Source organism: Sander lucioperca, chromosome 2 (assembly GCF_008315115.2).
Source record: "Sander lucioperca isolate FBNREF2018 chromosome 2, SLUC_FBN_1.2, whole genome shotgun sequence".
NCBI lineage: Eukaryota > Metazoa > Chordata > Actinopteri > Perciformes > Percidae > Sander > Sander lucioperca.
Window position 1 is genome coordinate 37,624,862 of NC_050174.1, and position 27,199 is coordinate 37,652,060.

General features: G+C 38.8%; 1 protein-coding gene across 4 annotated transcripts; it reads left to right on the forward strand.

Moving 5' to 3' along the window:
• Positions 1 to 2,757: 2,757 nt before the first annotated feature.
• Positions 2,758 to 26,726, forward strand: LOC116054200 (GRAM domain-containing protein 2B). 4 transcript variants are annotated; one of them, XM_031305628.2, is made up of 14 exons: positions 2,758 to 3,003; positions 10,503 to 10,619; positions 10,777 to 10,864; positions 12,459 to 12,528; positions 13,137 to 13,240; positions 14,261 to 14,356; positions 14,592 to 14,717; positions 15,971 to 16,060; positions 18,032 to 18,143; positions 20,762 to 20,920; positions 21,771 to 21,846; positions 22,159 to 22,263; positions 22,839 to 22,920; positions 25,112 to 26,726. In XM_031305628.2, exons 1-14 carry the CDS (start codon positions 2,957 to 2,959, stop codon positions 25,151 to 25,153), a joined length of 1,314 nt encoding a protein of 437 aa, XP_031161488.1. In that variant the 5' UTR covers positions 2,758 to 2,956; the 3' UTR covers positions 25,154 to 26,726. The 4 variants fall into 4 exon arrangements, with proteins under 4 accessions (XP_031161488.1, XP_031161487.1, XP_031161489.1 ...); XM_031305627.2 differs by lacking the exon at positions 2,758 to 3,003 and adding an exon at positions 7,585 to 7,812; XM_031305629.2 differs by lacking the exon at positions 2,758 to 3,003 and adding an exon at positions 7,585 to 7,812 and having other exon boundaries at positions 14,592 to 14,663.
• The last annotated feature ends 473 nt before the right edge of the window (positions 26,727 to 27,199 follow it).

The window sequence follows — 27,199 nt, forward strand, 5'->3', positions numbered from 1 at the left end:
TCAGACAGACAGATTAAAGAGTGAAAAAGCAGAATAAACTGACTTAACTGAATTAAAAGTGTATACATCCACAAATTATTAATGTTACTGCTGTTGGTGTGGGGAAAATGTAATCAAATAAATCCTACCTTTCTCTGTGGCTGTGTGGTTGTGACGAAGGAATCATGTTTTGCAAACCTGAGCAGTCAACACAGACAGGAATTCATTATCAGTCACCTAAATGGACAAGGGGAATATATATGATAAATGAGGATTTAGAGTGATGCAATAAATACACCAGGAGTCAACATTCAGTACAAAGCCATTTGGTAACAGAATATTAAACTTTTAACATCCTGGAGAAATTACATTGACTGCACACACAGTAGCTGTTGCGAATGAATTAGATGCAGGAATTTATTGGAAGTTATTGGTTTTGCAGAAGCTCTTGACAGTTCATTTCTGAAATGCTCATTGTGGGGTTTTGAAGGCAGAGACTGATATATCAATATTTAAAATCTCGGAGCGAGTATTTTGTGCCAGCATTCAGAAGTGTTTTTGGCTTGGACCTCATTTATTCTATCTCCCAAAGGACACATTCCTCTGCCATCTGCTCTTATTAGAATTTATACACTAAGAAAAGTACATTTGAGCCCAAATTGGTTCTCCATCAGGTACAAAGGGATCAAACTGAATAAGGTGTGTGTCATTGGAAAAATATTTTCAGTTACATCGACAAATGTGGTCAAAGCAAATATACGCACACCTTCAAGCACAATTTAAGATATTATCATAATATCACAAACCAGCATTTTATTTAAACACATCCTTCACCCATCTCTGTATTGGACAGTGGTGGATGAAGTATATCAGATCCTTTACTTAACTGTTTTACAGTCTAAAAATACTACAAGTAAGGGCCTGAATTCAAAACGTTACATAAGTAAAAGTACTAAAAGTACTATCAGCAAAATGTACTCATTGTGCAGAATTACTCTTTTAAGTGTTAAAAATAAAATTATATTGTTATAGAATATTATATTAATATGTTTTTATCATAAATAAATACATGTAAGAGCATTTGTTTGTACCTTATAGATGGATTTTAGATACTTTGTATTCTACTGGGTGGATTCATAATTACTAAATGTACTTAGTTACATTCCACCACTTGTATTGGATGCACAGAGATTAAAGGTCAAATGTGTGGGAATTTCTCCCATCTAGCGTTGAGATCATATATCGCAATCAACTCTCTCGCGCCACGCAGTTCAAAGTACGTATTACAGCTAAGGTAGCCTTCACGCTTCAAAAAGCCGGTCTCTTGTTTTTTTCAATATCCTTTTTCTTTTTCTGGGTGAAGAAGAAGAAGACTCCTGTTCCTGAAATTTGGATACGTGTGGTCCTCCATGTTTCCTTCTTCAAACTTGCCGGGGCTGGGAAGCTACGATACCCATTAGCAGCATTAGCAGCACCTGTGAGTTTATCATGTGACAGCAAAAACACGAAAGGTGGAGCAGTATGTCCTGTATATGAATATTAATATGGAGCGTCTACCCCAGTTCATGCAAATGCAAATGTAAAATTTCAAGCCAAAAGGAATACTTGGAATTGTGGTAAATATTCATGAAAAAGGACAAGTTTGTGAACGGGCAACACATATTTTGATAAAGAACAACTAAACACGTTACACACTGGACCTTTAAATCATCTGTTGTGAATATGTTACATTTCATCCATTCTGTAAAAACTCTGAACAAAGCCTCTCTCATCCGTGTTAATTTGTATCATAACTTTTAACACTGTTTCCCTTCTTAAAGATGTATCGGTGTGAACCAACCTTGAACTAATCCTCCTTTCTATGGAGCCTCTTTCTTATCTATCTACTCTCACGTCATCGAAGTGAATGGAGCGATTGTTAGAACATGTATATATCCTTGTGTGTCTTATTAAACCTTTAGAACAGGGGTCTTCAACGTCTTTTAGGCTAGGGACCCCTAAGCTGAAAGAGAGATCGAGTAGGGACCCCCTACCGCATATATTGTAGACAATTAATTTGCATATTAAACTAGGCAGTATGGATGAAATAAACATGGATATTATTTATGCATCATGTTTCAATGTTAAACATGCATCTGGAATGGAAGGCACAGTGACTCCTTAAGATTAACTGTATGGCTACCATAGTAAGCTTATTTTCAATGTGTAAACAATTTTCTTTTAACAAATAGTCCAATTGATCTTTGCTATTAAAATTTTCCATTCATATTAATTTATATTTTCAGACTTATTTTAATTTTTGAAATAAGATTCTTTCAAACAAATATATTTTTTACATAATTTGGCGGCCCCCCCTGCACTCACTCTGAGGACCCCCTTGGGGTCCCGAACCCCCTGTTGGAGATCTCTGCTTAAGAACATTGTGAACTGAACCCTGCTTTGTGTCACTTTGTTCTCCAAGCTCGCCACAGCTTTCAGAATGAAGATGGCCAAGCCAGTAGATAATACAAACCACACAATAGCAACAGTGATCGGATTGTTTCCCAACAGCCTCCCTCCTGAAATTTTGGAGGACTCCTTTTAAAATGACTTTGACATGTAACAAAATGTTTTGCAGTGAAAGCACAAACCACAGTCATTGACCATAGTCCCTGATAAGAGATTTGGAGCAGTAAGAGGAGGAAGAGGGTTCATTGAAATGTCTACAGGACAGTATGACTATCGTGAAACCAAACAAACAGAGTCAATGTACAGGCAGTCACAGACAGTTTTATGATGTTTATTTTGCAGGGGTCGAGACAGGCCCCTCCAGTATATATTTTGAGGGAGTGGAGCACAGACACACAGACTATTCCCAAACAATGTAACATGGACTGCTAACTGCTCCGAAAAGCTGTGTTAAAGTGTCAGCCAGTGATTCTGTCTGCGATGGAGAACTTCAGAGCAGACGACTCTTCAATTTAAAAGGAAGAGCACGATGTCCAAACATTCCCGTGCTCCGGCCAACACAACTGCAAATCACCGGTAAGACGACACGAAGGGTTTACTTGCAAAATGAGACATATCCGTTTAAATTTATTTTCCTAAATTGTGTATTTTTGGCTCGATGGTGTTTTAAGCCCCCAATGGCTGCTTCCAGGCAGCGCTGTGACCGTTGACTTCAAGGCACCTAACCCTAACCTTAACCCTAACCATAACCATAACCCTAACCATAACCATTGCCTAATCCTAGTGCCTTCCAGGCAGCGCTGCCTGGGAGACGTTGGGAAACACCCATAAACGTATTTTTGATGGATGCATCCAGGGAATATCACACTGGTGTTGGGTTGTTTTGATAAGATATCTCAATTATTTTCATAAATAGGTTTTTTTTGTTCACTCAAGAGAATGCCAATCAAACTGTTGCTGATGTATTCATTTAAAGAATGGCTTTTATCTTATTTTGCAAATGAACTCTCTCCATTTTGGATGTTTAGTGTTTGGCACAACACTTCCAGAAATTCCTTGTCAAGTTTCTTTAGGTGGAGATGTCTTCTTTCCATCCATGCAAGTCAGAATCAGAATCAGAAATACTTTAATAATCCCAGGGGGAAATTATTTTTGTTACCACTCCAGGTATACAAACAACATATACAAACAACATATATTATCCAGAAATAAAATAAAATACTTGATTCTTCTTCTGTTACTGGAAATTACATAAAAAAAAACAAAAAAAACGTGAGATTGGTCTAGATCATGTCTTTCCAACAGCAGATGTTCTTTTTTAATAGTTATGTTACCACGTAAGCTTGTTACTGCAAGAGAGTGTTGCATAGTGTGTTTGTAACCTTCCGTCAATTCAGCATTGCATGCATATCATTATCAGTCAAGAAAAAGTTATCAGAAACGAAACAGCAGAACTTGAGATATCGTCCTTCTTCCTGTCAAAAACTGACGCCTGCATTACCCACAGTGCAACAGTTCGGTCAAAGGTTTTTATGGTGTTGTAGTAGCAGCTAATGTAGCTCTTGTTCCTGTAGCTAATTCAACCTGATACCAAAAAAAGAAATAAATTCAGTAGAAAGCGTCTATCAAAGTCTTTCCACAGACGTGACTGCAGAAACATCCTGTTAGAGCACAGCTTCCCAAACTTCTTCTCCCAGGCTCCCCTTCTGCAGATACAAATATTGAATGAATTTCCAATATTGTCTGAAATTGCATAAAGGGGTACTAGGGATGTAATATTGCATTTCCATTTCCAACTTGAGGAACATATATTTTTAAGCAGATATCCTGTCAGACAAACGGTACTGACAACAAATCCTGAGCTGCAGTTCATCCAGTTTGTGTTTGTGTTTCAAAGGTCTCTGTTTACACACCACCACAGCATGCAGGAGACTCAGCACTGTTCCCTGTCTCACTGTGTGTCACTACATCTATCTATAAATTGCAGGGACGTCTGTCTGTCTGTCTGTCTGTCTGTCAGACAGGCACTGCACTAGTCTTAATATAATTAACACAAGCAACTTAAGTAAATTACATTTCAACTTTATTTCCAGAGTAGATTATCCTGGTGTAGCATTTGGCATTTCAAGGAAAAATATAATATAAACACCATGGGATATTACTGTAAGTACTACAAAAAGATATTCATTAGTATTCACGTAATCAGACTTTGGAGCACAGATAGATAGTCTGCAAAGTACTAAATGAATGAATCGTGAATTTTCCCTCTGGGGCTTAAACAAGGGTTTGTCTTATCTTCATCTTAAAGTGACTTTATGTAACTTTTGGTTTGTGTTGATTCTAGCGGCACTGAGTTAGCATTACCGGGAGGTCATATAGTTGCGATGAATGTTTTGCTTGGACAGAAAATCATTAATTTACAATAAAAGAATAAGTTACAGATGCATCGTTGCAAGTGTTGCATATGGTAACTTAGCCTACTTTGGATGTCTCGTGAGCTAAACCGGGTATCACTGTCACTGTGTTACGGGCCAAAGCATTAAGAGATTGTTATAGCAACCAACGTAATAATAACTTAGATTCATATATACCAATTCATGAAACCCACGGACGCTTTACACATATAATGTTACAGGGGGACAAGAGAAAAGAAAATAGTAGGCCAACACAAACACTGACTAAAATGAATAAAACATCTGCGCTAAATGGAAGGGGGACGTAATTTAATGTTGGCTACTGACGTACAACCACATCACGCAATCTAAAATTATTTTAGAACTAAAAAAACTTTAATTGTCTCCATCTGTTAGGTAAAAGCAGGCTTTTCCGGTGTTCAGCCGAAATCTGTGACCCATCAGAATGTGTTACTGTAGCGCCGTCTACCTGCCGCAAATCATTCTGTGACTTTGAAAAAAATCGTGAATAATCGGACCCGGGCCAATGCTTTACTAAAAATGGTTACATTTTACTTGAAAGTATCTACATAAGAGTGACATGACACTGTCATGAACGTGTCATAAACATTATAAACAAGTCATAAACGTTTATAACATAACGCTTCTTTTAGTAAGTGTCATTCTGTTTTTGTCATGACAAGTTATGGTTAGGGTTAGGGTTAAAGTTCATGTGTCATGACTGTGTCATGTCACTCTTATGTAGATATACCTTTGAAGGTACTCTACATAAGACTGAAAAACTATATAAAAATAGCGTTCTTTTCACTGTTAGTCTGGTTTGCTGTTACAGGTCATTTAAGACCATTGTATGAAAAAATGACAGAGCTTCAGAAACATTAAAAAGTTACATATAGTCACTTTAAATAAGAGTGTAAAGAACACAGAGACAAATAAAAACTGCAACATGTGCAGAATGACAATAACTGATAATACTCATCTGGTCATTACAAAATATTCACTTTGAAACAATGAAGGAAATGAGAAAACTGAAAAAAAGATGAATTGAAAATGAACAAATAGATTTGACAAACAACTCAACACGTGTGTTGTGTGTGTGTGTGTGTGTGTGTGTGTGTGTGTGTGTGTCTGCCAGTCTGTGTGTCTGTGTGTGTGTGTGTGTGTGTGTGTGTGTGTGTGTGTGTGTATGTGTATGTGTGTGTGTGTGTGTGTGTGTGTGTGTGTGTGTGTGTGTGTGTGTGTGTGTGTGTGCTTGCCAGTTTGTAAAGAAAGTGACCCTGCGACAAAACAAATATCTGATAAAAGAAACTGATCTGTCAGTAACACAGATCAAGTTTTATCTGATTGAGGGTTCAGGCTTGGTCTAAAGGTGAAGGATTTAGGTTCGACGAATAGTTTTTATAAGCTGCACACAGTGACTGTTCCCAAACTGTTGTTTAACAAGAAATAATGCAGCACAGTTCCCCAGTGCCTCCAGTGTTTATGCTAAGCTACAGGCTAACCACTTTCTGACTCCATCTCTGTACTGAAAGCACAGACATGAGATTTCTAGATTTTCCCATTTCACTCTCAGAAAGAAAGTGATTTCCCAAAATGTTGAACTATTCCTTTAAGGTTAGACTTATGTCAATGAGAGTCCTCACATTTGAAGAAGTATAATTGTGTGTGCTGGACTGTGTTTGTGTGTATGTGTGTGTGTGTGTCTCATATACATGTATTTCTGTAGGGACAGATAGAGCACGAGAACACTGACAGAAACTTCATAACATGTTTGTTGATTGTCATTGTGGCCCAGTGACCCTCAGCTGATATTACACACACATACACACACACACACACACACACACACACACACACACACACACACACACACACACACACACACACACACACACACACACACACACACACCCTTTGATTCATTTTTAGGCCTTTAGTTTTTTTCACACATACAGAAGCAGGATAATAGGCAGAGTTACTGTATATATCCTCATTCTGCATCTTCTTCTCTTCCGGAGATAAAGGAAAGTTGATGTATTACAGTATAAACCTACCAGAAATGACTTATAATAAAGAATATATATTATCTGATGTTGGCAAGGCAAAATTAAATCACCAGATTCTCCCTGCAACACAAACTTCATGCACATCGTATTCTTTTCCATGAAGAAAGCATTGGTTCACTGGACTGCAGTCAGTGTAAAGTGATACAACATGTATTCTATCTATCTGACCTCTTGTCCTGCATTATACCAATCTAAACAGTAAAAATAATTAAACAATAAAACGTTTATGACAACAAAGGGAACAGATCAGATTTCATCCTGTTTGTGCTGGTAGAAAAGAGAAGAAAGTTTTGTTCCTGTGTAAACTGAGCCAGAAAGAGCTGCCTGGGAAACCGCCGTACCATGTTCCTACTGACACCAAATATCTCATATTGTTCTATTGTGAACATTTTATGTGACAAGAAAAGAAAATATTACGATTTTAAAGTGTATAGCAATGTAGAAGAGAGCAAGAATGTAACTTTACTCTAAAATGTCACTGATCAAAGGTTTTAAATGCTCTCTTTCTCTCTCTCTCTCTCTCTCTCTCTCTCTCTCTCTCTCTCTCTCTCTCTCTAACACACACACACACACACACACACACACACACACACACACACACACACACCCCACCCCTTCCTGCCGTCTGATTGGCTGTGACATGTGACACCAGGAGGCCCAGCAGACACTCCCACAGGCAGGTGAGGTAGCAGAGGATCAGGCTGCAGGGTCAGTTCACCTCTCGTGTTCAGGACAGACAGACAGACAGACAGACAGACAGACAGACAGGCAGACAGGACAGACGGGTGTTTGGTCTGTGTAAAAGTTTAAAAGGTGTTGAGTGGGATGACAGAACAGTGTGTGAACCAGCAGGAAGACGCCAGGAGGCGTAACCGAGGAACTGCAAAGCATGAGGACAGAGATCTGTGAGTTTGTGAATGCAAACAGTCAAAGGGAAGATATAAAGCAATATATTGGTAATAATAATACTTGTTGTTGTTGTTGTTGTTGTTGTTGTTGTTGTTGTTTTTTGTTGTTGTTGTAGCCTAATAGTAGTTTTTGCATGCTGGCATCAGTTGTACAATGAGTTCAAGTAGTAGTTGTTATAGCAGTAATAGTACCTCTATGAGTGTTGGAACAACTAGTATGTTAATCACTTGGTTGATTGACAAGAAACTACAAATCTTTTTTCTGGTTTGAGCTTCTCAAATGCTTTTCTTTCTTTCTTTCTTATCAAAGATAATAATCCTGATCTGTGTTTACATTCTGTTGACCGATAACAGAAATAAGTTAGAGAAATGTCAAAGATATGTTTGAGGTCATTTAGAAACAGAGTCTCCTCCGTTACAGAGTTTGTCCACAAGAGAGCACTGACAGGTTTATTTTTGTGACAAAGTTACACTCAATATATTCTTCAAGAATCAAATTTAAAGAACTATTATCAGAAATGTTTGCATGATTGTCTAAAGTTGGGACTTATAACTCTGTGCTGCATGGCTTGTGTGTTCAGGTGCATGATGTCACCATTTTACTAACTTGTAACTGCATCTTTTAACAATTTATCAAGATCAATATGATGATTTTCGTATTTCTTTTAATGCCTTATTGATTATTTATTGGCTGTGTTTTGTTGTTTGGATGTACTGAAAAGTGGATATCGTTGCTGTATCACTGTACTAATGTCTTGCTGCTTCCTGTTGCTCTGCATGTTCAGTTCAGTTTATTTACAAAACAGTCAAAATACAAGTACAATCATGAAACCTAATGGAGATGTGTGAAATGGCACTCCCTGATAAGCCATCTCAAGCTTGAGAATAGCGGCCCAGACACGAAGCAGATACAGTAGTATTTAAAGGTCCCATGGCATGAAAATTTCACTTTATGAGGTTTTTTAACATTAATATGAGTTCTCCCAGCCTGCCTATGGTCCCCCAGTGGCTAGAAATTGTGATAGGTGTAAACCAAGCCCTGGGTATCCTGCTCTGCCTTTGAGAAAAAGTAAGCTCAGATGGGCCGATCTGGAATCTGCTCCTTATGATGTCATAAGGGGAAAGGTTACCTCCCCTTTCTCTGCTTTGCCCGCCCAGAGAATTTGGCCCATCCATGAGAAAGAGAGACATCATGGCTTGCAAAAGAGCAAAGTGGCAGTTGGTCAAGGCCACACCCCACCCTCCTCCACCTTGCCCCCCCTCTCTCCTCCTCAATAGCATTTAAAGCTACAGACACAGAAATGGCACATCCTAAGGAAAGGTCATTGTGGGACTGGCTCTAGTGGCTGTAATTCTGCACCAAGGCTGAATTTCAGGAAAGAGACTTCAGATACAGTATTAGGGGACCACTAAGGTCTATATAAAAGAGACTTCAGATACAGTATTAGGGGACCACTAAGGTCTATATAAAAGAGATTTCAGATACAGTATTAGGGGACCACTAAGGTCTATATAAAAGAGACTTCAGATACAGTATTAGGGGACCACTAAGGCCTATATAAAAGAGACTTCAGATACAGTATTAGGGACCACTAAGGCCTATATAAAAGATACTTCAGTTACAGTATTAGGGACCACTAAGGCCTATATAAAAGATACTTCAGTTACAGTATTAGGGGACCACTAAGGCCTATATAAAAGAGACTTCAGATACAGTATTAGGGACCACTAAGGCCTATATAAAAGATACTTCAGTTACAGTATTAGGGACCACTAAGGCCTATATAAAAGCATCCAAAAAGCAGCATGTCATAGGACCTTTAAAATGTGTCTTAATTAACACGTCTAGATTTGAAAAGTTTGTGTGTTAAACAGTAACATTTACAACCTACAAAACACCTGAGACTAAACAAAGACCCTAAGAACTGACTACCCTAACCCTAATAACTATGAAATGATTCCAACAGTCTATACATTGGTTAAGGTACAAGTAATAGAGACATATGGCAAGTGGCAGTAAGATTTAAACTGGTTTCAGAATAGAAAAACTAGTTTAGAAGTCCCAAGCTGTTTAGGGTATTCAAGCTTTAACATATTTTAGTAGTAACTGCTAAAACATAATATTATCTGACAAAAACATGGCTTCTTGAGAATGCTTAATTTGTTCCTGATAATAGCCAGCTGGCGAACTCTGGCACATTTACAGAAATGCTGCCACAGAAATGCTAATGTGCGTTGTCCTTACAAATAAATAAATGGATGAAAATAAATTGTTGGATTTTTTTAACTCTCAAACATTCATATTAGTATTAGGCTCACTCTAATCAGCAACCTGATATCTATAATTGGTATTACCGTATGTCTTGATACAGTTTCTCCAGACCGAGTGAAGTCATTTATATACTGTCTGGCTTGCGGTAGATCTCTTAAATATCAAAAACAAAACATGTTGACTGTGGTGTTAAAAAGATACAGTGGAGTTTTTATCACTTTTATTTCTATGACTTTTATTTAGTCAGATACTAAGCGGATTTAAACCCAGACTAAAGTGTACATTTATTCCACCATAACCTACTCTCTCTCTCTCTCTCTGTAGCTGCTCCTGCTGGCTGCCTGTTGCTGCTAAATCAAATATCTTGGATGTTTGTTGTTTTGTTGTTTGAATGTTGTTTTCTTGCTGTCTGCAGTTCCGATGTAGACAACATGGAGGAGCGTCAGAGATTTGAGAGGATGGTCAACGAGCAGCAGGCCAATGATCCTGAGCAACAGGAGCTGTCAGGCAGAAGGAAACCAGCTTTAGTCAGGTAAAGCGCAGTGTAACTGTTCGTCTGTTGTTGATTTAATTTATGCAATTTTACTTGGTGACCTTAAATAAACATTGTTATATAAATATATTAGAGTATAAAGGATCACAGAGCAGCAGACAGTGATGTAAGCTTATATGATATAATTCCTCTGCAGATCAAAGACCTTCGACCACTCTCTGCTGACTCAGGTCCAGCCAGAATTAGACTCCAAGATAGAGAGGAAGAAGTCTCACTACAGCCAGGTGAGCGTTCATTAAGTCAACTCTGATGACATATTTTATAACACCTATAAACATTACAGCACGGGGACAAATCTCCAACAGTGAGTGATATCAGATATAACTTGACCTTTTACTTTCATTGATGTTAATGCAACTGGTGAGCAAATCCTACATTGCGTTGAATAGGGTAACGGTTTTTAACTAATATATCAAAGCAAATCAAAATCAAAAGAACTTTATTTTTCCCGTGAGGGAACTTCATATGTGGTCAGGCACATTCAGACACAACATATAACAATACATAGTCAATACTAATCATATCCGAAAATAAATAAATACTAAATACTAAAAACTAAAAACGAGGGTAGGAGTAGAGCATATCAGCATAAATCCTCCCCAGTTGAATACTTACATTACACAAGTTTTCTGAAATTTGATGTTGAAATATGCAAATGAGGCACCGTCTACTGAAACTAGAGTTGAGCCGGATACTCGGCTGAAACGAGTATCCAGTACGGATAAAGCACTTTTGCCGAGTACGAGTATTATACGAGTAATACGAGTCAATATGCTCGGATTGAATAAAAATCCTCATTGGATAGCTGACTGTGTCTGCGTTCTGTGATAGGCTAGTCGTCACAGCGCCCCTCCCCTACACACATACAGATTTATTGTGTTGCTGTGTCCCGCTCTGCTCACTCACACAGAACAGCTCTCTCTCTCTCTCTGTCTCTCCCTCAGTCACTCAGGTTCGCAGGTCTTTTCCGTTAACGTTTAGGGTTTCTTCAGCTTCAGGTTTGTTTTTTACTTCGGTTTGTAGTACTTACTTATTAACCAGTAGAGTTCTGGTAAACGTGGTGTTTGTTCAGACGTGGTGCTTGGTAGAATGCGACTCGCGTTGCATCTCTGCCTGTCGGAGGTTTTTTTTAAACCGTCAGCTGGCTCTAACCAGTTTTTTTTACTTCACGCACTGAGCGTCTGACACTTTCTTGCTGTATTTCGGGGTTAGGCCCCGCCCAGTCCGAGTACAGATACAGATACAGATAATTCATATGGTTAACAGATACAGATACAGATACAGATACAGATAATGCTGTACTCGCTCATCCCTAACTGAAACATGCTCTAATTTGCATAAATATCCAGAACAGAAATGTGAACATTGGATAAAGCCAGGTTCAAAATTCTTGTTTCGTTTTGTTGACATATTATAGTCAAAGGTTGTAAAAAATGTTTTGGATATCTCTTTTTATCACTCCATAAATCAGAAAACACTGTCAACAGCCATAAAATGTTTTAATTTTCCCCATGTTTTTAGGAACAAAATGTTGTATAAATTACGCTACAGACATGAACAAAGTCCTCTGTAGAAACCTTCAGAATAATCACTAGATAGGCGTGAAGACAGACACAAATAGACAAAGTTAATCAAAATAAGTGTATTTTCTTTCCATTAGAAAACAAAAAGGCCCAAAATCTCAAAATTAATATTTACATTGTTCAGTTTAGCAATGTGCAAGCTTCACTGTGCATTATGGATTGTGTGTGTGTGTGTGTGTGTGTGTGTGTGTGTGTGTGTGTGCACGTGCGTGCGTGCGTGTGTGTTGTGTTTCAGCTTTCGAAGAGCAACTGCCAGTACCATAAAATATTTAAGGAGATCAGCAAAGAGGAACAGCTGAGACAGAGTAAGTCTTTAATGATCACAACTTTCCGCTCCACCTTAAATACTGGATGAGGGATTAGATCATTGCCGAACATTTTATATCTGCAGAGATTTTTGTTCAACACTAGGTGATGATTTAAAGGATAGGTTAACTATCTTAAAACAATACTGACATAGATAGCAGCAATTTGCGTTTGACAAATCAGGTGGAAAGCTTCCAAAGTTACAGTCTTATGTAATGTAAAATTCAACTTTATTATGTATTTTTTGCACGGACATTTACTGAAATTGCTTCGTCACAGCCAGTATGAACATGACTAATAATCACAGTGACCAAAAACTATTTGAGTGTTACATGTTGGCATGAAAGTATGGTTTTAAGATATCCTTTAATGCTTATAACAGAATTACAGGACTAAATCTAATAAAAAATTAAAGTAAATAATTTAAATGAATTGAATCTGTTTGAATAACTTTTTTTTTTTTTTTAATGTTTTCAATATATAAATGTGTCTTTTTTCAGATCCCAATGCTTTTTTTGTTGTTTCTATCTTTCCCCCCCACTAAACTATCATTTAAAAAAATAAAGTGTTCCCTTCAGTAACCTGATGTTATTCACCTGTTTGTCAGGTTACACCTGTGCTCTGCAGAAAGACATCCTCTACCAGGGACGGATGTTTGTCTCTGACCACTGGATCTGTTTCCACTCCAAGGTGTTTGGCAAAGACACAAAGGTACAGTGAACTGAGATGACTGTTTCTGTAAAGTACTGTCTTCTTTATGTCGAAAATGCAGTTTTCCATACTTAAGGTCAGTTTGTGGTGAACACAGTGCTTTGTGCTAGAGCTTGTTGCAAGGAATAGTCAGCTGTTACACAAACTCCTGGGAAGTTAAGTGCTTGAGTTTCGTTTTTTTTTCCCTCATAATGTTTTAAAACTTTCTTGTGGCAGCAATAGAGGCAGTGATGTTTCCTGTTTACTGTACGGGACTCTCACACTGCCTCAAAACGAGCTGACAAGTCTGATCACCGGTTACATGATTGGCCACTGCAGAGTGATGTCAGGTTGTGTTTCTCCAAAAGACAATCTGTCTCAACCTTTCGCCGCAAGCAGCTACGTTTTTTTTCTTACATAGCCTACTACGCACTAGCCCCATTCAAAATGAAGGAGAATAAAAAAGGAGAAACACCTGCCTAACCGGCCTAAGTCATTATTTTGAAAAAGTTTCTTATTATAATGACTTACAGGATCTTTTTTTCATCACATTGGCAGAAATGGGCTTCCATAAATCCACTGCACTCCTGAGGTTATTGCACAAAAAAATGCCTTTTGTTAAAGTCAGCAGTCATTTCAGCACCACTGTTAAATAGACAGATCCTCTGCTTTAATACTTGTTTTCACGTTTCAGCACTTTGTCAGAGCGCTATCCTTTGTTCTGATAGCTTTCTCTTCGACCTCTCTACTTTCACAATATAAAAGCCTAAAAGAGAGTCCTGGCCAACATGGCAGCACAGTTTACACAATTTATAGCAACTGTTATGTTTGAAAGATATGTTATAGGGAATAGTATTTCCCTGCTTTCTCTGTTCATACTGTGAAACTAAATCATCTCACAGGATTCCATTTCTTTGACTGATGAGGTTTCAATGACAGTGTGACCACTACTTCCCACAGGATGAGTGCTTCTGTAGCAACAGCATGTAAAAAGTAGTCCCTGCTGGGCTGACTGTTCATCCTGCTGTTTGTCCGTCCCAGATTGCCATCCCAGTGATGTCCGTCACGCACATCAAGAAAACCAAAACTGCCATCCTGCTGCCAAACGCTCTGGTGATCGCCACCGCTAATGACAGGGTGAGAAGGAAGACTCTTTGTCTCACCTCAGCATCATTTTATGGCTCACACATGAATTCCTCCTTTCACATCTAAAGTATTTTGTCCAACATAACAACACAATAAACCAGCAGGGCTTATCTTAATTATCTGTGTGTTTGTGTCTGCTTTTAACAGGTTCAGTAGTTTTGGTCAGTCAACATTGTCAGCTTCAAATATCTGTCACACAGTAAAATGTTTGTGTTTTCTGTTGCAGTATGTTTTTGTGTCCTTCATGTCCAGAGACAACACCTACAAGTTCTTGATGTCCATCTGTCTTCACCTGGAGGTACAGACTGTCCACATGCAGTCATATCTTTTTCTGTTAGACAGCTTTTGCCAGGTAGAAACCTATAAAATGCAATTAAAGACACTATTTTCATGTTTTTTTATTGATTTTAAAATACATTTCTGTGACGTTTTTTGTGTTGTCAAACATAAACATGTAAACTCAGAGATACATGATGATGAAATTAAAATCACATGAGCTTTTCTTAGTTTTTTAAAAAGTCTTTTTTGAAGAGTTCAAGAACTTATTGTCATTATGCACGCATAGTTCTGGCTATAGTTCACACAGCATTCCGGGATAGGAGAAAAACGGGCTCTGGTTTATTGGCCACAGTGCCGCTTGCAAAATAGCCTCGGGAAGGAACTTGTTTTGGTGGAACATGTGTACATTCAAAAGTTATTTTAGTCGTGCAACAGAAAACTCAGATTGGACAGATAGTCTAGCTAGCTGTCTGGATTTAAATCCACCGGAGTTTAGAATGCCAACACAAAGAAAGCGGAAGGCAACGGATATCCGGCCTAAATGAGTGAAATCCGATGGAATTTCCATCAGCAACAGAGTGATCCCGGAAGTGGAATATCGAGGATACAGACTAGGGAAAACAGATAACCTGAGGATCCAGATAGTTTGTTAACTATCAGAGCCACCTGAGAAGCCGTCATTGGAAACTGTTGTTGGCAAGGCACTTTCAAAAAATACCTGGCAGGTGATTGGATGAACCATCTGTCTATTGCGTCTACAATTGTTTTGGACAAACAGTCGCGGCCGTCACACACCTAAACCACGGCCATAGCTGCCAGTAGCTCCTTGCCAGACGCTGATTGGTTTGGTGGGCTGGATGTTCAGACACAAATGCATTTACGTGAAGCCTAACAAGATGGATTTTCACGCGATATGTCATCCAGTTATTCTTGTGTTATCTTGTGATATTGCGAGAATCCAGCTGCCGTGCAAGGTAACAAAACAGATGCACTTGACTTAACTTGACTAAAAGGTTTTAACCTCCTAAAATCCAGACATTTAATTTACCCTAATAGCTTCAAGGTTGTTAAAACCATCTTTAAAAAGCTATTTTGCGTTCCTCTCTATCATGCCAACACTTATACTAGTTACTCATTTTCTTAAAAAACAAAAGATTGCCAACATGAGCAATGTAAAATGTACTGTTTGTGATTCTGAATATCACTGCAGATCTGAAAGTCAAATTGCAATGACTTAATATGTTTGTGATATCAACCAGCTGTTTTTAAATAAAAACATACTCTATTGTATACTAGAATACTACATGTGATTGTATATGTGTACAGGAGAAGAGTCCGTGCAGCAGCCCCGTCCCCTCCTCAGCGAAGAACAGCTTCAGGGGTCAGAGGTCACCTCAGTCGCCTCACTTCCCTCTGGTAAGTCCAACACAAACACAACAGTGTACAGCACCAGCTACAACATGACGGATGTAGTAGTACTGATATATATGTATATGTATGTACTGTATGTACACTCACCTTGAAGATTATTAGGAACACCTGTTCAATTATTCGTTAATGCAATTATCTAATCAACCAATCACATGGCAGCTGCTTCAATGCATTTAGGGGTGTGGTCCTGGTCTAGACAATCTCCTGAACTCCAAACTGAATGTCAGAATGGGAAAGAAAGGTGATCTAAGCAACTTTGAGCGTGGCATGGTTGTTGGTGCCAGACGGGCTGGTTTGAGTATTTTCCAATCTGCTCAGTTACTGGGATTTTCACGCACAACCATTTCTAGGGTTTACAAAGAATGGTCTGAAAAAGGAAAAACATCCAGTATGCGGCAGTCCTGGGGGGCGAAAATGCCTTGTTGATGCTAGAGGTCAGAGGAGAATGGGCCGAGTGATTCATGCTGATAGAAAATCAACTTTGACTCAAATAACCGTTACAACCGAGGTATGCAGCAAAGCATTTGTGAAGCCACAACACACACAACCTTGAGGCGGATGGGCTACACCAGCAGAAGACCCCCACTGGGTACCACTCATCTCCATTAAAAATAGGAAAATGAGGCTACAATTTGCACAAGCTCACCAAAATTGGACCTTTCAAGACTGGAAAAATGTTGCCTGGTCTGATGAGTCTCGATTTCTGTTGAGACATTCAGATGGTAGAGTCAGAATTTGGCGTAAACAGAATGAGAACATGGATCCGTCATGCCTTGTTACCACTGGGCAGGCTGCTGGTGGTGGTGGTGGTGTAATGGTGTGGGGGATGTTTTCTTGGCACACTTTAGGCCCCTTAGTACCAATTGGGCATCGTTTAAATGCCACAGCCTACCTGAGCATTGTTTCTGACCATGTCCATCCCTTTATGACCACCATGTACTCATCCTCTGATGGCTACTTCCAGCAGGATAATGCACCATGTCACAAAGCTCAAATCATTTCAAATTGGTTTCTAGAACATGACAATGAGTTCACCGTACTAAATTGGCCCCCACAGTCACCAGATCTCAACCCAATAGAACATCTTTGGGATGTGGTGGAACGGGAGCTTCGTGCCCTGATGCGCATCCCACGAATCTCCATCAACTGCAAGATGCTATCCTCTCAATATGGGCCAACATTTCTAAAGAATGCTTCCAGCACCTTGTTGAATCAATGCCACGAAGAATTAAGGCAGTTCTGAAGGTGAAAGGGGGTCAAAAACGCTATTAGTAGGGTGTTCCTAATAATCTTCAAGGTGAGTGTATATACACACTACTGAAACTGCATTTTTACAATGTTCTTCCCACTTAATCAGAAGCATTACAAAATGGAGGAAGTCATAGAAACACTCACATAATAGCTGAGACAAAGGTGACAACATAAAAACAAAGAGGACCAGTGGTTTGTTTTCAACGAAGCTAAGAAGAATGTTTATATTTTTCTCGAGCAGTCCACTCAGCGTACAGGAGGTGAAGCGTTATGGGAACTGTAGTTGTAAAATGCTAACAAAATACTTGATTTTTGGAGGAATGTATGTTAAAATATGGACCTAAAACTGCATTTCAGAAACACATCCTCTGTGGGAAAATCCACTGAGGTGAGCTAGCAGATGGGGAAGAGAGGAGAAATGCAAGAACTGCAAACTATTCATACTGCATATAGTTATATTTGTTTTATACAACCAACAAAACTGTATCCAAGGGTAATTGTCAGTGTATTCCTCTCTGACTTTTAGCATCAGCCCAGACTTCATATTGTATTGCTCAGCTTTTTTTTTTTTTTTTTAGACATTTACCTATCTATTTATCCCTCCTGCTGACATATATGTAAGAGGACTGGAAATTGGATTTCTGGTGCTCAATAAGTGACTCACCCACTAGGCAACATGTTGTGTGTGTTTGTGGATTTCTGCAGAGTTTTCCAGGTGATTTCTGTGATCTGGACGTAGCAGTGAGTAAGAAGAGGCAGGAGATGGAGGAGAGCAGCAGCTCGGACTCCCAGACCCCTGACTACGACAAGATAGCAGGTATCTCTGACCAACCAATCAGCAGCAGCATAGCAGTCACATATTACAACTCCTATTTTTGAGGATCCACAAATATGACTGAACAGCTTTTACTAAATTAACAAACAGCAGCAGAAACAGGGGCTCAGACATTTGCTGCTTCAGATTCTGCTTAATTTTCCTGTCTTCATTCTTTATTTAATTCAGTTTTCTTCCTTTCTTCCTTCAGTATTTCACTTCCATCTCCCTGTACCCTCCCTCCACTGATTGTGCTCACATGAGAAACATACAGTTTTGTCCAGTTTCAAAGTTTCACTCTGTTAAGGGGCTGTTGACGAGCCTGACATCGCCAGACCAAATCACAAATGTGAGTTAGTGGGGAACCTTTCAGTTCTTTTTTTGAGCAAAGGGAACGTTATCAGTGGCTGTAGGCCAAGATGCTTTTGAACACAGTAGGATGGACCTACAACCAATCAGAGCAATGAAATGTGACGTGGCGCTGAGCGGCGGACAAATGTCATTTTAATGCAGTAGGAGTAGTGCTCCTAATTTCATTGTAAAGAAAAAGTTCTCCCAGGTCCAATACAGTGGCTGGTTCAGATGAGTTTTAATTGCTGCGCAGTGGAGACTGAAGTTCACAAGAAGCTGTAGAATTCTCCCTGACCAGGCTGAGTCTCTGACCAGAGTTTTATACACGCTTACAGAAAGCAACAGAATAAGACATTCCGCTCACAAGTAGGGTTGGGTATTGTTTGGATTTTTACGATTCCGATGCTGAACCGGTATTTTTAAAACGGTTCCGATTCCTAAACCGATTCTTGAAAAACTGAAAAATGACATCAAAGATGTAATATGTTTACTAGCAATCACGTGCAGTGAATGGTTAATATGGTTTTACATCCGTTTTGGTGAGCCCAGAGGGAAAATATGGCATTTTAAAAGTAGCCTACATTTACGGTAGCTAGCTGTGTGATATTTTTTACGTTCGTTTCAGAGCGACAGAGGGAAAATATTTCAGTCGACACATGAACCGAAATGAGGAACCGAAATTTGCATTCTAATCTGGTCCGATTCCTACCGGTTGCGTAGGAAGGTTTTGGTAACCAACCCTACTCACAAGTCTGTCTGAGTAGATTTGCATAGGCTCAATACTGTCTGCTCCAACTAATCAAAAGGTGTTTTTGGGCCAACCTGGGCAAAAGGTCTCACTCAGTGATCAAGGTGAAATGCTTCCTCTAACACTAAGCTAGAGAAAAGGCAGATACACTAAAGGTAGTTGATTAGGTAAAATAGTTTAAGCACAGTCGAAATATCATACAGAAGAGTAGGAGTTTGATCAGTGAACAGGAAAGAGAATATTAGGAAAAGAATAAACCAAAACTCTTAGGTCATCATTTTCTTCTACACTGTACAATGATAATGAAGGCTTTCTATCTTTATCTTCAGTAGACTCGACTACTGTAACTGTCTTTACGGGTCTCCCTAAAAAATCGATTTAGACAGCTGCAGGAGATTTAGAGCGCTGCTGCTCGAGTCCTCGCTAAGACCAAGAAAGTGGATCACATCGCTCCAGTTCTGAGGTCTTTAGCCTGGCTTCCTGTCTCTCAAAGAATGGATTTCAAAACACTACTGTTGGAAGCACTGAACAGTTTAGAGCCAAAAATTCATTTCTGATCTGCTGCTACATTATGAACCATCCAGACCTCTCATGTCGTCGGGACAGGTCTGCTTTCTGTATAAACTTGGAGAAGCAGCGTTCAGTTTTTTTGCACAACAAACAAAAGCAAACAAACAAACTGCAGGTCCGCTGCAACTCTCAGTTCTATTAAATCAAGGCCGAAGACTTGTTTTTGATGCTACCTTATTGTCAATTTCTTACACTGCACCGAAACTTTTATTCTTGTATTTCATACCTGTCTTATTCTATTTTTATATTCAGTAACACTTTACTTGAAGGTATCTACATAAGAGTGACATGACACAGTCATGACACATGAACCCTAACTCTAACCCTAACCATAACCATAACTGAAGCGTTATGTCATAAATGTTTATGACTTGTTTATAATGTTTCACGTACTCATGTTCACCAGTTCATGACAGTGTCATGTCACTCTTATATAGATACCTTCAAGTAAAGTGTAACCTTATATTCTCTTTAACAAATGTTATAATTGTTTTTACCTGCTTTTTAATATTTTATGTAAAGCACTTTGAATTGCCTTGTTGTTGAAATGTGCAATACAAATAAAGCTGTCTTGCCTATCTTCTATCTATCTGCCATAGCAAATAAAACATGAGCTCACAGATTTGTCTGGTTCCCAGGCAAACTATTTACTTTTCCCCCCTGCTTTTTATTTCATTCATCGCTGCCATAGGCATTGAGGATCATTCATTACACCTGAGAAAACCTCAAGTGAAGACATAAAGCATAGAGGAATGTAATTTGACACCTGGACATGACCCACTGTTTAACAATGGGGAGGAAAATGAAAAAAGGCCATTGGGTCTTATCACGCTGTGGAGTTAATGTACCAGCAAAAACGAAACAAAGCCGGAGTCATGTTCAAGGACACAGGCAGGTTTCCTAGTGACAAGTTTTCCCATTCACACTGCTTCCTGTCTCTCCAACGCTGCAGAGTTCCCCGTTCCTCAGTTCCTGGATGTGTTGAAGCACAAAGACAATGCAGCCTCAACTGATCATCCAGACCATGAACACAAAGTGAAGACCCAGCAGCAGAACCAGCAGCAGAACCAGCAGAGCTCAGAAAAAAAGCAGAACGACACACGCCACGCTGGTACGAATGCTGTCCTGTGTGCAGTACCTGCACGAGACCGTATAATATGTCTGTAATCCTCCAGCTTTATAGAACTCAGAGCTGCAACGATTAGTCAACTAATCGTTTAGTGGAGGGACAGAAAAATAATCGCAAACTATTTTGAAAATCTGTTAATAGTTAGAGTAATTTTTCATGCAAAAATCATGTCAGCAAATGCTGTTTTCAGCCTCCCAAATAGGAAGATTCCCTGCTCTTTTCTGTTTTATATCTTATTAAACTGAATATCTTTGGGTTTTGAACAAAACAGGACATTTAAAGACGTCCCCTTGGTCTTTGAGAAACTGGGAGGGACTATTTTCCCTTTTCAAGAATGAAAATAAACCATTAGTTGCAGCACTAAACTCAACAATATATTATATATAATTATTATATAATTATAAAGTTTGTATCTAACATTCCTCCAAAATGTCCTGATCTGACAGTCCAGGCATCATGCTGAATGTTTTTATAAACCCGCAATTTTTATGTGTATGCTTTATTATTTTGAGATGATAAAGTTAATTTCCCTCCCTGATGACTCTTTTGTTGTTATTAAGATAAGAGCTAGAACAATTTATCCCGAGGGAAGTTGTTGTTGCAGCACAAAGTAGGAAAAACTGCAAATAAAACAAGCTATAAACAATACAGATTATCAATAAGGTGAAAAAACAAATGTACACAATGCCTTCAAATGTATCGTAATTGTTGACAAATAACAATCCGATTTTTTCTTCTTCAAAATCAACAAAGGACCAATGAAGTTTATGTTAATCTTCGATCAATTAAAACATGTATGTCAGTTGAACAAATTGATTTTTTCTGTTGTCAGGCTCAGGGCTGGTGATTGACAGCCGGACTCTGAAACCAGTTTCTCTCAACACTCTGCTGTTCATCTACCTGTTACTGTGAGTCCAAGAATCCAAGAATTCATCCTATTCATTCATCTGTCCACTTGTTCATCCAACTGTGTAATTATTCAGCCATTTATTCATGAAATTATTCAATGAAACATTTTGCAAATTCAGGCCTACATTGATGAACTGATTCAGCTATTTATTAATCTAATAATGCATTAATTAACACACTCCTCCATTTGTTATTTGAACTATTTTTACTCATTTTCACTCACTTCTCTCACTTATCCAAAGTTTCTTTTTATCTGTCCAGCAATCCTTTCTTCATTGATTGATTGATTTTGTGTGTGTGTGTTTCCTCAGAGTGTGCGTCCTGGTCTTGTCTTCCTGTTACCTGGCCTTTAAGATCATCTCGTTGGAGCAGAGACTGACGACGCTCGGCTCTGTCGCCGAGTTCACCCACCACGAGTGAGTTCACAACGGAAAAGTCCTGGAAAACATGAAATTATACAAACTGAATTGAAAGAGTTTGAGAAAATATAATTTATGTTCCTACTTGTTGAAACCCCTTAGTTACCCGCCAGTCTGTTAGCTTGAAAAATAGCTGGAAATTTCCCAAATGTAGATCTTCCAAGGTTGGTCACTAATATAAGATATTTTTTACTTTACATGGAGGGAAACGGAAGTGTCACAGCAGCAAAAGAAACAGTAGGAATATATGCATACAGTACATAATTAACCTTACAAACAAATAGGTTACTATATACATCATGATGTCACGCTAGCATCTGGGAAATGGTGTTTAAAAACAGAAATATTAAATAAACAAAAATATAAGGTTGTTATTTTTCAAGTACAGTCTTATCTAAACATATGAAGTGAGCCACAGTACATATTGTTGAGAAAGAGGCTGTGGTTACACTTGTCTAAATGCGACTTTTGGGATCACATACACAGTGTTATAAATCAGATCCTGGTTACTGTAAAGTATAAGATGATATGATTTTGCTCTTTATCTTGAATTTCATATTTATTTTCCCCAGAAACGACTTTCTGCGGGGAAGTGACGTTAACACGGAGCTTTTCTCTGAACTACTGACCATCAACCTGATGAAGCTGGAGAAGGTCGGTCAGTCCGTCTTTCTGTGTCCTCCAGGTTAAATTTAACATCAGTAAATTCTAACAAATCGTGTTGATAATTTATATTTCCAAACATCAACAGTTAAAGCTTTAGTACATTTTTGATATTAATAAATGTCCGTTACATTCAAGTCGTTGCCAAATGAGTTGCTACAAAGCTAATTAAGAAGATTGTGGCGTCCGGCGACTTTCCCGCGCAGAAGCTCGAGAGAAGATAATGACCTCTTCTGAAGAGTCCATCATGTTTTTTTAATCCTCCGTGTGCTCCTTGGCTACTAGCAACTGCGTGCGTGATCACGTAAGGCTTGTGTCATGTGGACGTGCCGACAGTTTTGTTGTCATTACTTAGTGTTCCTCATGGGGGTGACAGAAACTATGCACTATAGCTTTAACTGGGAAGAAATTTGGGGATTTGTGGGACCCAATTGATTGAACCAATAGGCTTTTTGATCAGTTTACAAAAAAGCTCGGAAGACTGTGAATAAGACTAAAATATCTTGGAACTTATCGTATACTTTCCGTATTCAGCTGAATTCATTCTCTATAACCATAAATATTGGTTGGTTTTTACCATAGTCCCATTGTTTTTTTTATTTGTGTACATAGTAATCTCTTTTTCATATTTAAATATCATCAAAAAGTTGAGGGAAAAAGTCAATTAATGATGAATGTTTGAGGCCCTAACTATCCAATTCTTGCACGATGGTTTAAGCTGATGCAGTTAAAGTATCCTTTGTTTAACTTGGCCACAAAAGACTTTAAACTCAACTACTACAAATTTGACAGCGGGTAAACTTGTGGTAGGGATGTTTTCCCCTTATCGACATGTGACACCACACTTGGTGTCAGAAACAGAAACAATGCTAGCTTGCAGCTTGCAACTGTTGCCGTTAATCAAACATTTATAGTCAGTGATCTGTTCATAGAGAAGCGTCAACGTTATCTGTAAGAAGAGCTCGTCCTCGCTCATCAATCAGTCTCTACTCGGTGTGTCTGACCTACATTAAAATTTCAGGCTGACACTCGTCTCCTTACAAACAAACAGCAGCAGCAGGTGACAGCCATGTTTAAAATTGTGTTAATAAAGTGCAGTATCATCACAAAAAAGGGATCCAGACTCAAAATTGGATCAGATTGTAACTGACTTGTCCACTTCGAAATCCACTGAACCTGGTTGCAAGTATTATATATTGAAAAATAGAAGCCTAATCAATTGGAAATGTGATTATTTATATGTATTTAGAGGACTCAAATGCAGACAGACACCATACGACAAGTAGGTAGGATGAAAGGAAATGCATTAGAGGCAAGGGTGAGGAACAGGCTTACCAGCTGGCAACATGGGGTTAGCATCAGCCAGGTTAGCCATTGTTAGCAATACCAGTTGATAACAACGCATTGCGTTTTTTTTTGTGCATACAAACAGTGTAACAACATGTCCACACATAGAAGTTGGACAGTACTGTGTGTACGACTTATTTAGCGAGACACAAATAAGATATAAGTGCTAATAACTGTATGTTACTACAGCTCTCACTACTGTTGATGCATGGGGCATCCATGTTGGATTTTGACCTCAGGGTACTTCTTAGTTGTCCGAGTTCCGAGCTTGGAAATCCGAGGTCAGGGGGCGTGTTTCCGACTTTGACCATGGAAAATCTGACTTCCGAGTACAAATGGAATGTACTATTAGATTCATATTTGGGGTCAGATGGCTAGGAAGCAAAGAGCATTATTTACAACCTGGTCAGGAGCAAGTTGAGATGGGTAATTGGGGAATGGGCAACAGGTGATCAGGTAGATGTAGGACTCAGGAGACTGGTGGGAAAGTCTGAGGACATATGGTGGACGGATGGTGAATGCCAAGTCATCAGCAGGGTCACACGGAATCTGTGGACGCAGAATTCTGCAGCGTTTTCCGCAGTAATCCCGCAGATTTTAAACAGATTATAAAATAAAACTAGAAAATAGAATAATTAACACATCTCTACCCCAAGCAGAAAAAACTGTTTGCTATATTCTGCAGATTTTCATTCTGTATAAAAAACAACAACTAAAAACTATTTTTTTTTAAAAATCCCAGATTCTGTTTGGGTCTGGTCATCAGATATATTTATGTGCATTTAATTTCATGTAATAAAGCAACAGTAAAAATAACACACATCTGTTCTTTCAGGTGCAGAAGAACCTGCAGAGACTGCTGGACGAAGCTGCCTGAATGTACTGGAAACCAGTATATTGTGCTGTAAACAGTTCTGTAAATATACTGTAAATATGTTGATTACTTTGGTAGATAAACAGGCAATACTGAGATGTATTAACACATTAACATAAAGGGCTTGAAAATGATAATACGCACAAACACTTTATATTCTGTTGAAGGGTCCAGTGTTTCACCTGAAAAACCAGGTCCAGCAGTGATGTCACAGTGTAGCCTACTGACACATCATGGAGTATACACTTCTACATCGCTGAGGAAGTTGAACCACTGGTCAACAACAGCACATAACTACCAGCGGCAGTTACAGACCAATCTGATTAACTTTTCATTGGCTGAAACATGATAAAATAATATTACAATAGTACTGCATCTGAGTGATGTACATCAGACGAAATCTAGTAGAAATATCAGTATTAAAGGCGCTGACATTTTAAGTAATCCGTTTTGGAAGGCAGTAACAGTACTTTAAATCTGTCTCTCAGTGGAACAAAACCTATGTTTAGCTCATGTTGCTGTATTTATTTTTAAAGTTTAAAGAACAAGTTTTTGACCTCGGCTGTTTTTCGGTCACTTTGAACTCACTTCTGTTTACAGTATTGCAAATCTGAAGGGATCAACGTGGTGTTCTAAGGTCTGGATTTATCTTTTGACTTTTGCCCAGTTTCATGGCTGACCTATTTCTGTCTACATGATTACATTTAAGACTAAAAACCAGTGCAGGACTTCAACCCTCTTCATAACCCTTAACTGGGTTTCCTCATGTTTATCTCATGCTGTCTTCAAGCTGTACTTAATTTCTAAAATAAAAATGAAAACAGCTTAAAACCTACAGTGCAATTAAGGAGGACGTTAGCTGCTACCTCTGCCTTTATGGGGACTCTAATAGTCCTTATCTTTCACGTTTATGTGAACATAAGACACAGGTTTATACATTGCGTCTATGTCCCTGCTGAGCACAACACAAGCTGATCAGTGGTCCAGCAGGTCAAACCACCTTGTAGTTTTTCACATTGTTGCTTCACTGTGAGCATCGTGATCCTTTAATCTTCTACATTTCCCCCCTGCATTGTTTGGTTGTGTGTTGTATCCCTATTTTTGCAAGATGTATTGTAGTCATTCATTCTGAATAAAATCCCTGATGCATTCAGAAAGTGCATTCAACAATTTTGCTACAGCTTCCAGTGCTTCCCCCATATTGTCACTGACAGTAAATTATATATGACAGCAACCATTATTAAACTTAGTATGTGTATTATTTTGATGTTTTATGCAGACATTTTCGTTTGTGAAGAAATGAGAAAATCCAAGCAGCATGTACGGCCGCTTGCCGCAGCGTCATTCTTGATTTGACCACCGGATGGCACAGTAAAGAAGTTTCAATTCTTACACAGAACGTTTCTACTGGGTAAATTAACTGTATGTTTTGATGCATCAACTGGAACATTTACATGCAGCTGTAACTTTGTGTAAACATCATGAAGCTGACTGTTACAGAGATATGAATGACTGTAAAATATAGAAACTATACACAGATTTTCCTCTGTTGGATAAAGTTATATTTTTGCTGTAATGTTTCAGCATTTTTTTGTTTCTCTCAGTTATACTGTATATGCCACATTCTCTGTTAAGGTGCTGTTAGTTGTCAACCTGTCATTTACCTATTGTTGCTGTTGTTTTTATGCTGTGTTCAGGTCACATGGGAGTTAGTTAACTCCAGTTTGTGCCTCCTGGGTTTTTCAAACATTGAAATCCTTTTTTAAAGGTGCTCTAAGCGATGTTGGGTGACGTCACTTCTTGTTGATGTTCGAAGTATTGTCAAACAAAACGGCGGCTAGCTCGCCCCTCCCTCCTACTCATCCCGTCCCCTCCCCCTCCCTTCTGCGTACTAACCCCCCAACCCCCACCCCCAAATCCTTCTTGTCGGTTATTGGCTGGAAGACTGTTTGTTATGTTTTGTGGTGCAGGTTGGCGCAGTTTGTTTTTGTTGCCGTTTGTGGAGCCTGGGCTGTCTACAGAGACCATGTTTTTTTACAGTGTGTTCAG

What these genes read in the sequence shown, in the direction of transcription:
- LOC116054200 (XM_031305627.2), top strand. Translation starts at nt 7,733, where the DNA reads ATGACAGAACAGTGTGTGAACCAGCAGGAAGACGCCAGGAGGCGTAAC. An exon ending in AGAGGAACAGCTGAGACAGA is followed by an intron (nt 12,529 to 13,136) that starts GTAAGTCTTTAA and finishes CCTGTTTGTCAG; the next exon opens with GTTACACCTGTGCTCTGCAG. An exon ending in ACCTGATGAAGCTGGAGAAG is followed by an intron (nt 22,921 to 25,111) that starts GTCGGTCAGTCC and finishes CTGTTCTTTCAG; the next exon opens with GTGCAGAAGAACCTGCAGAG.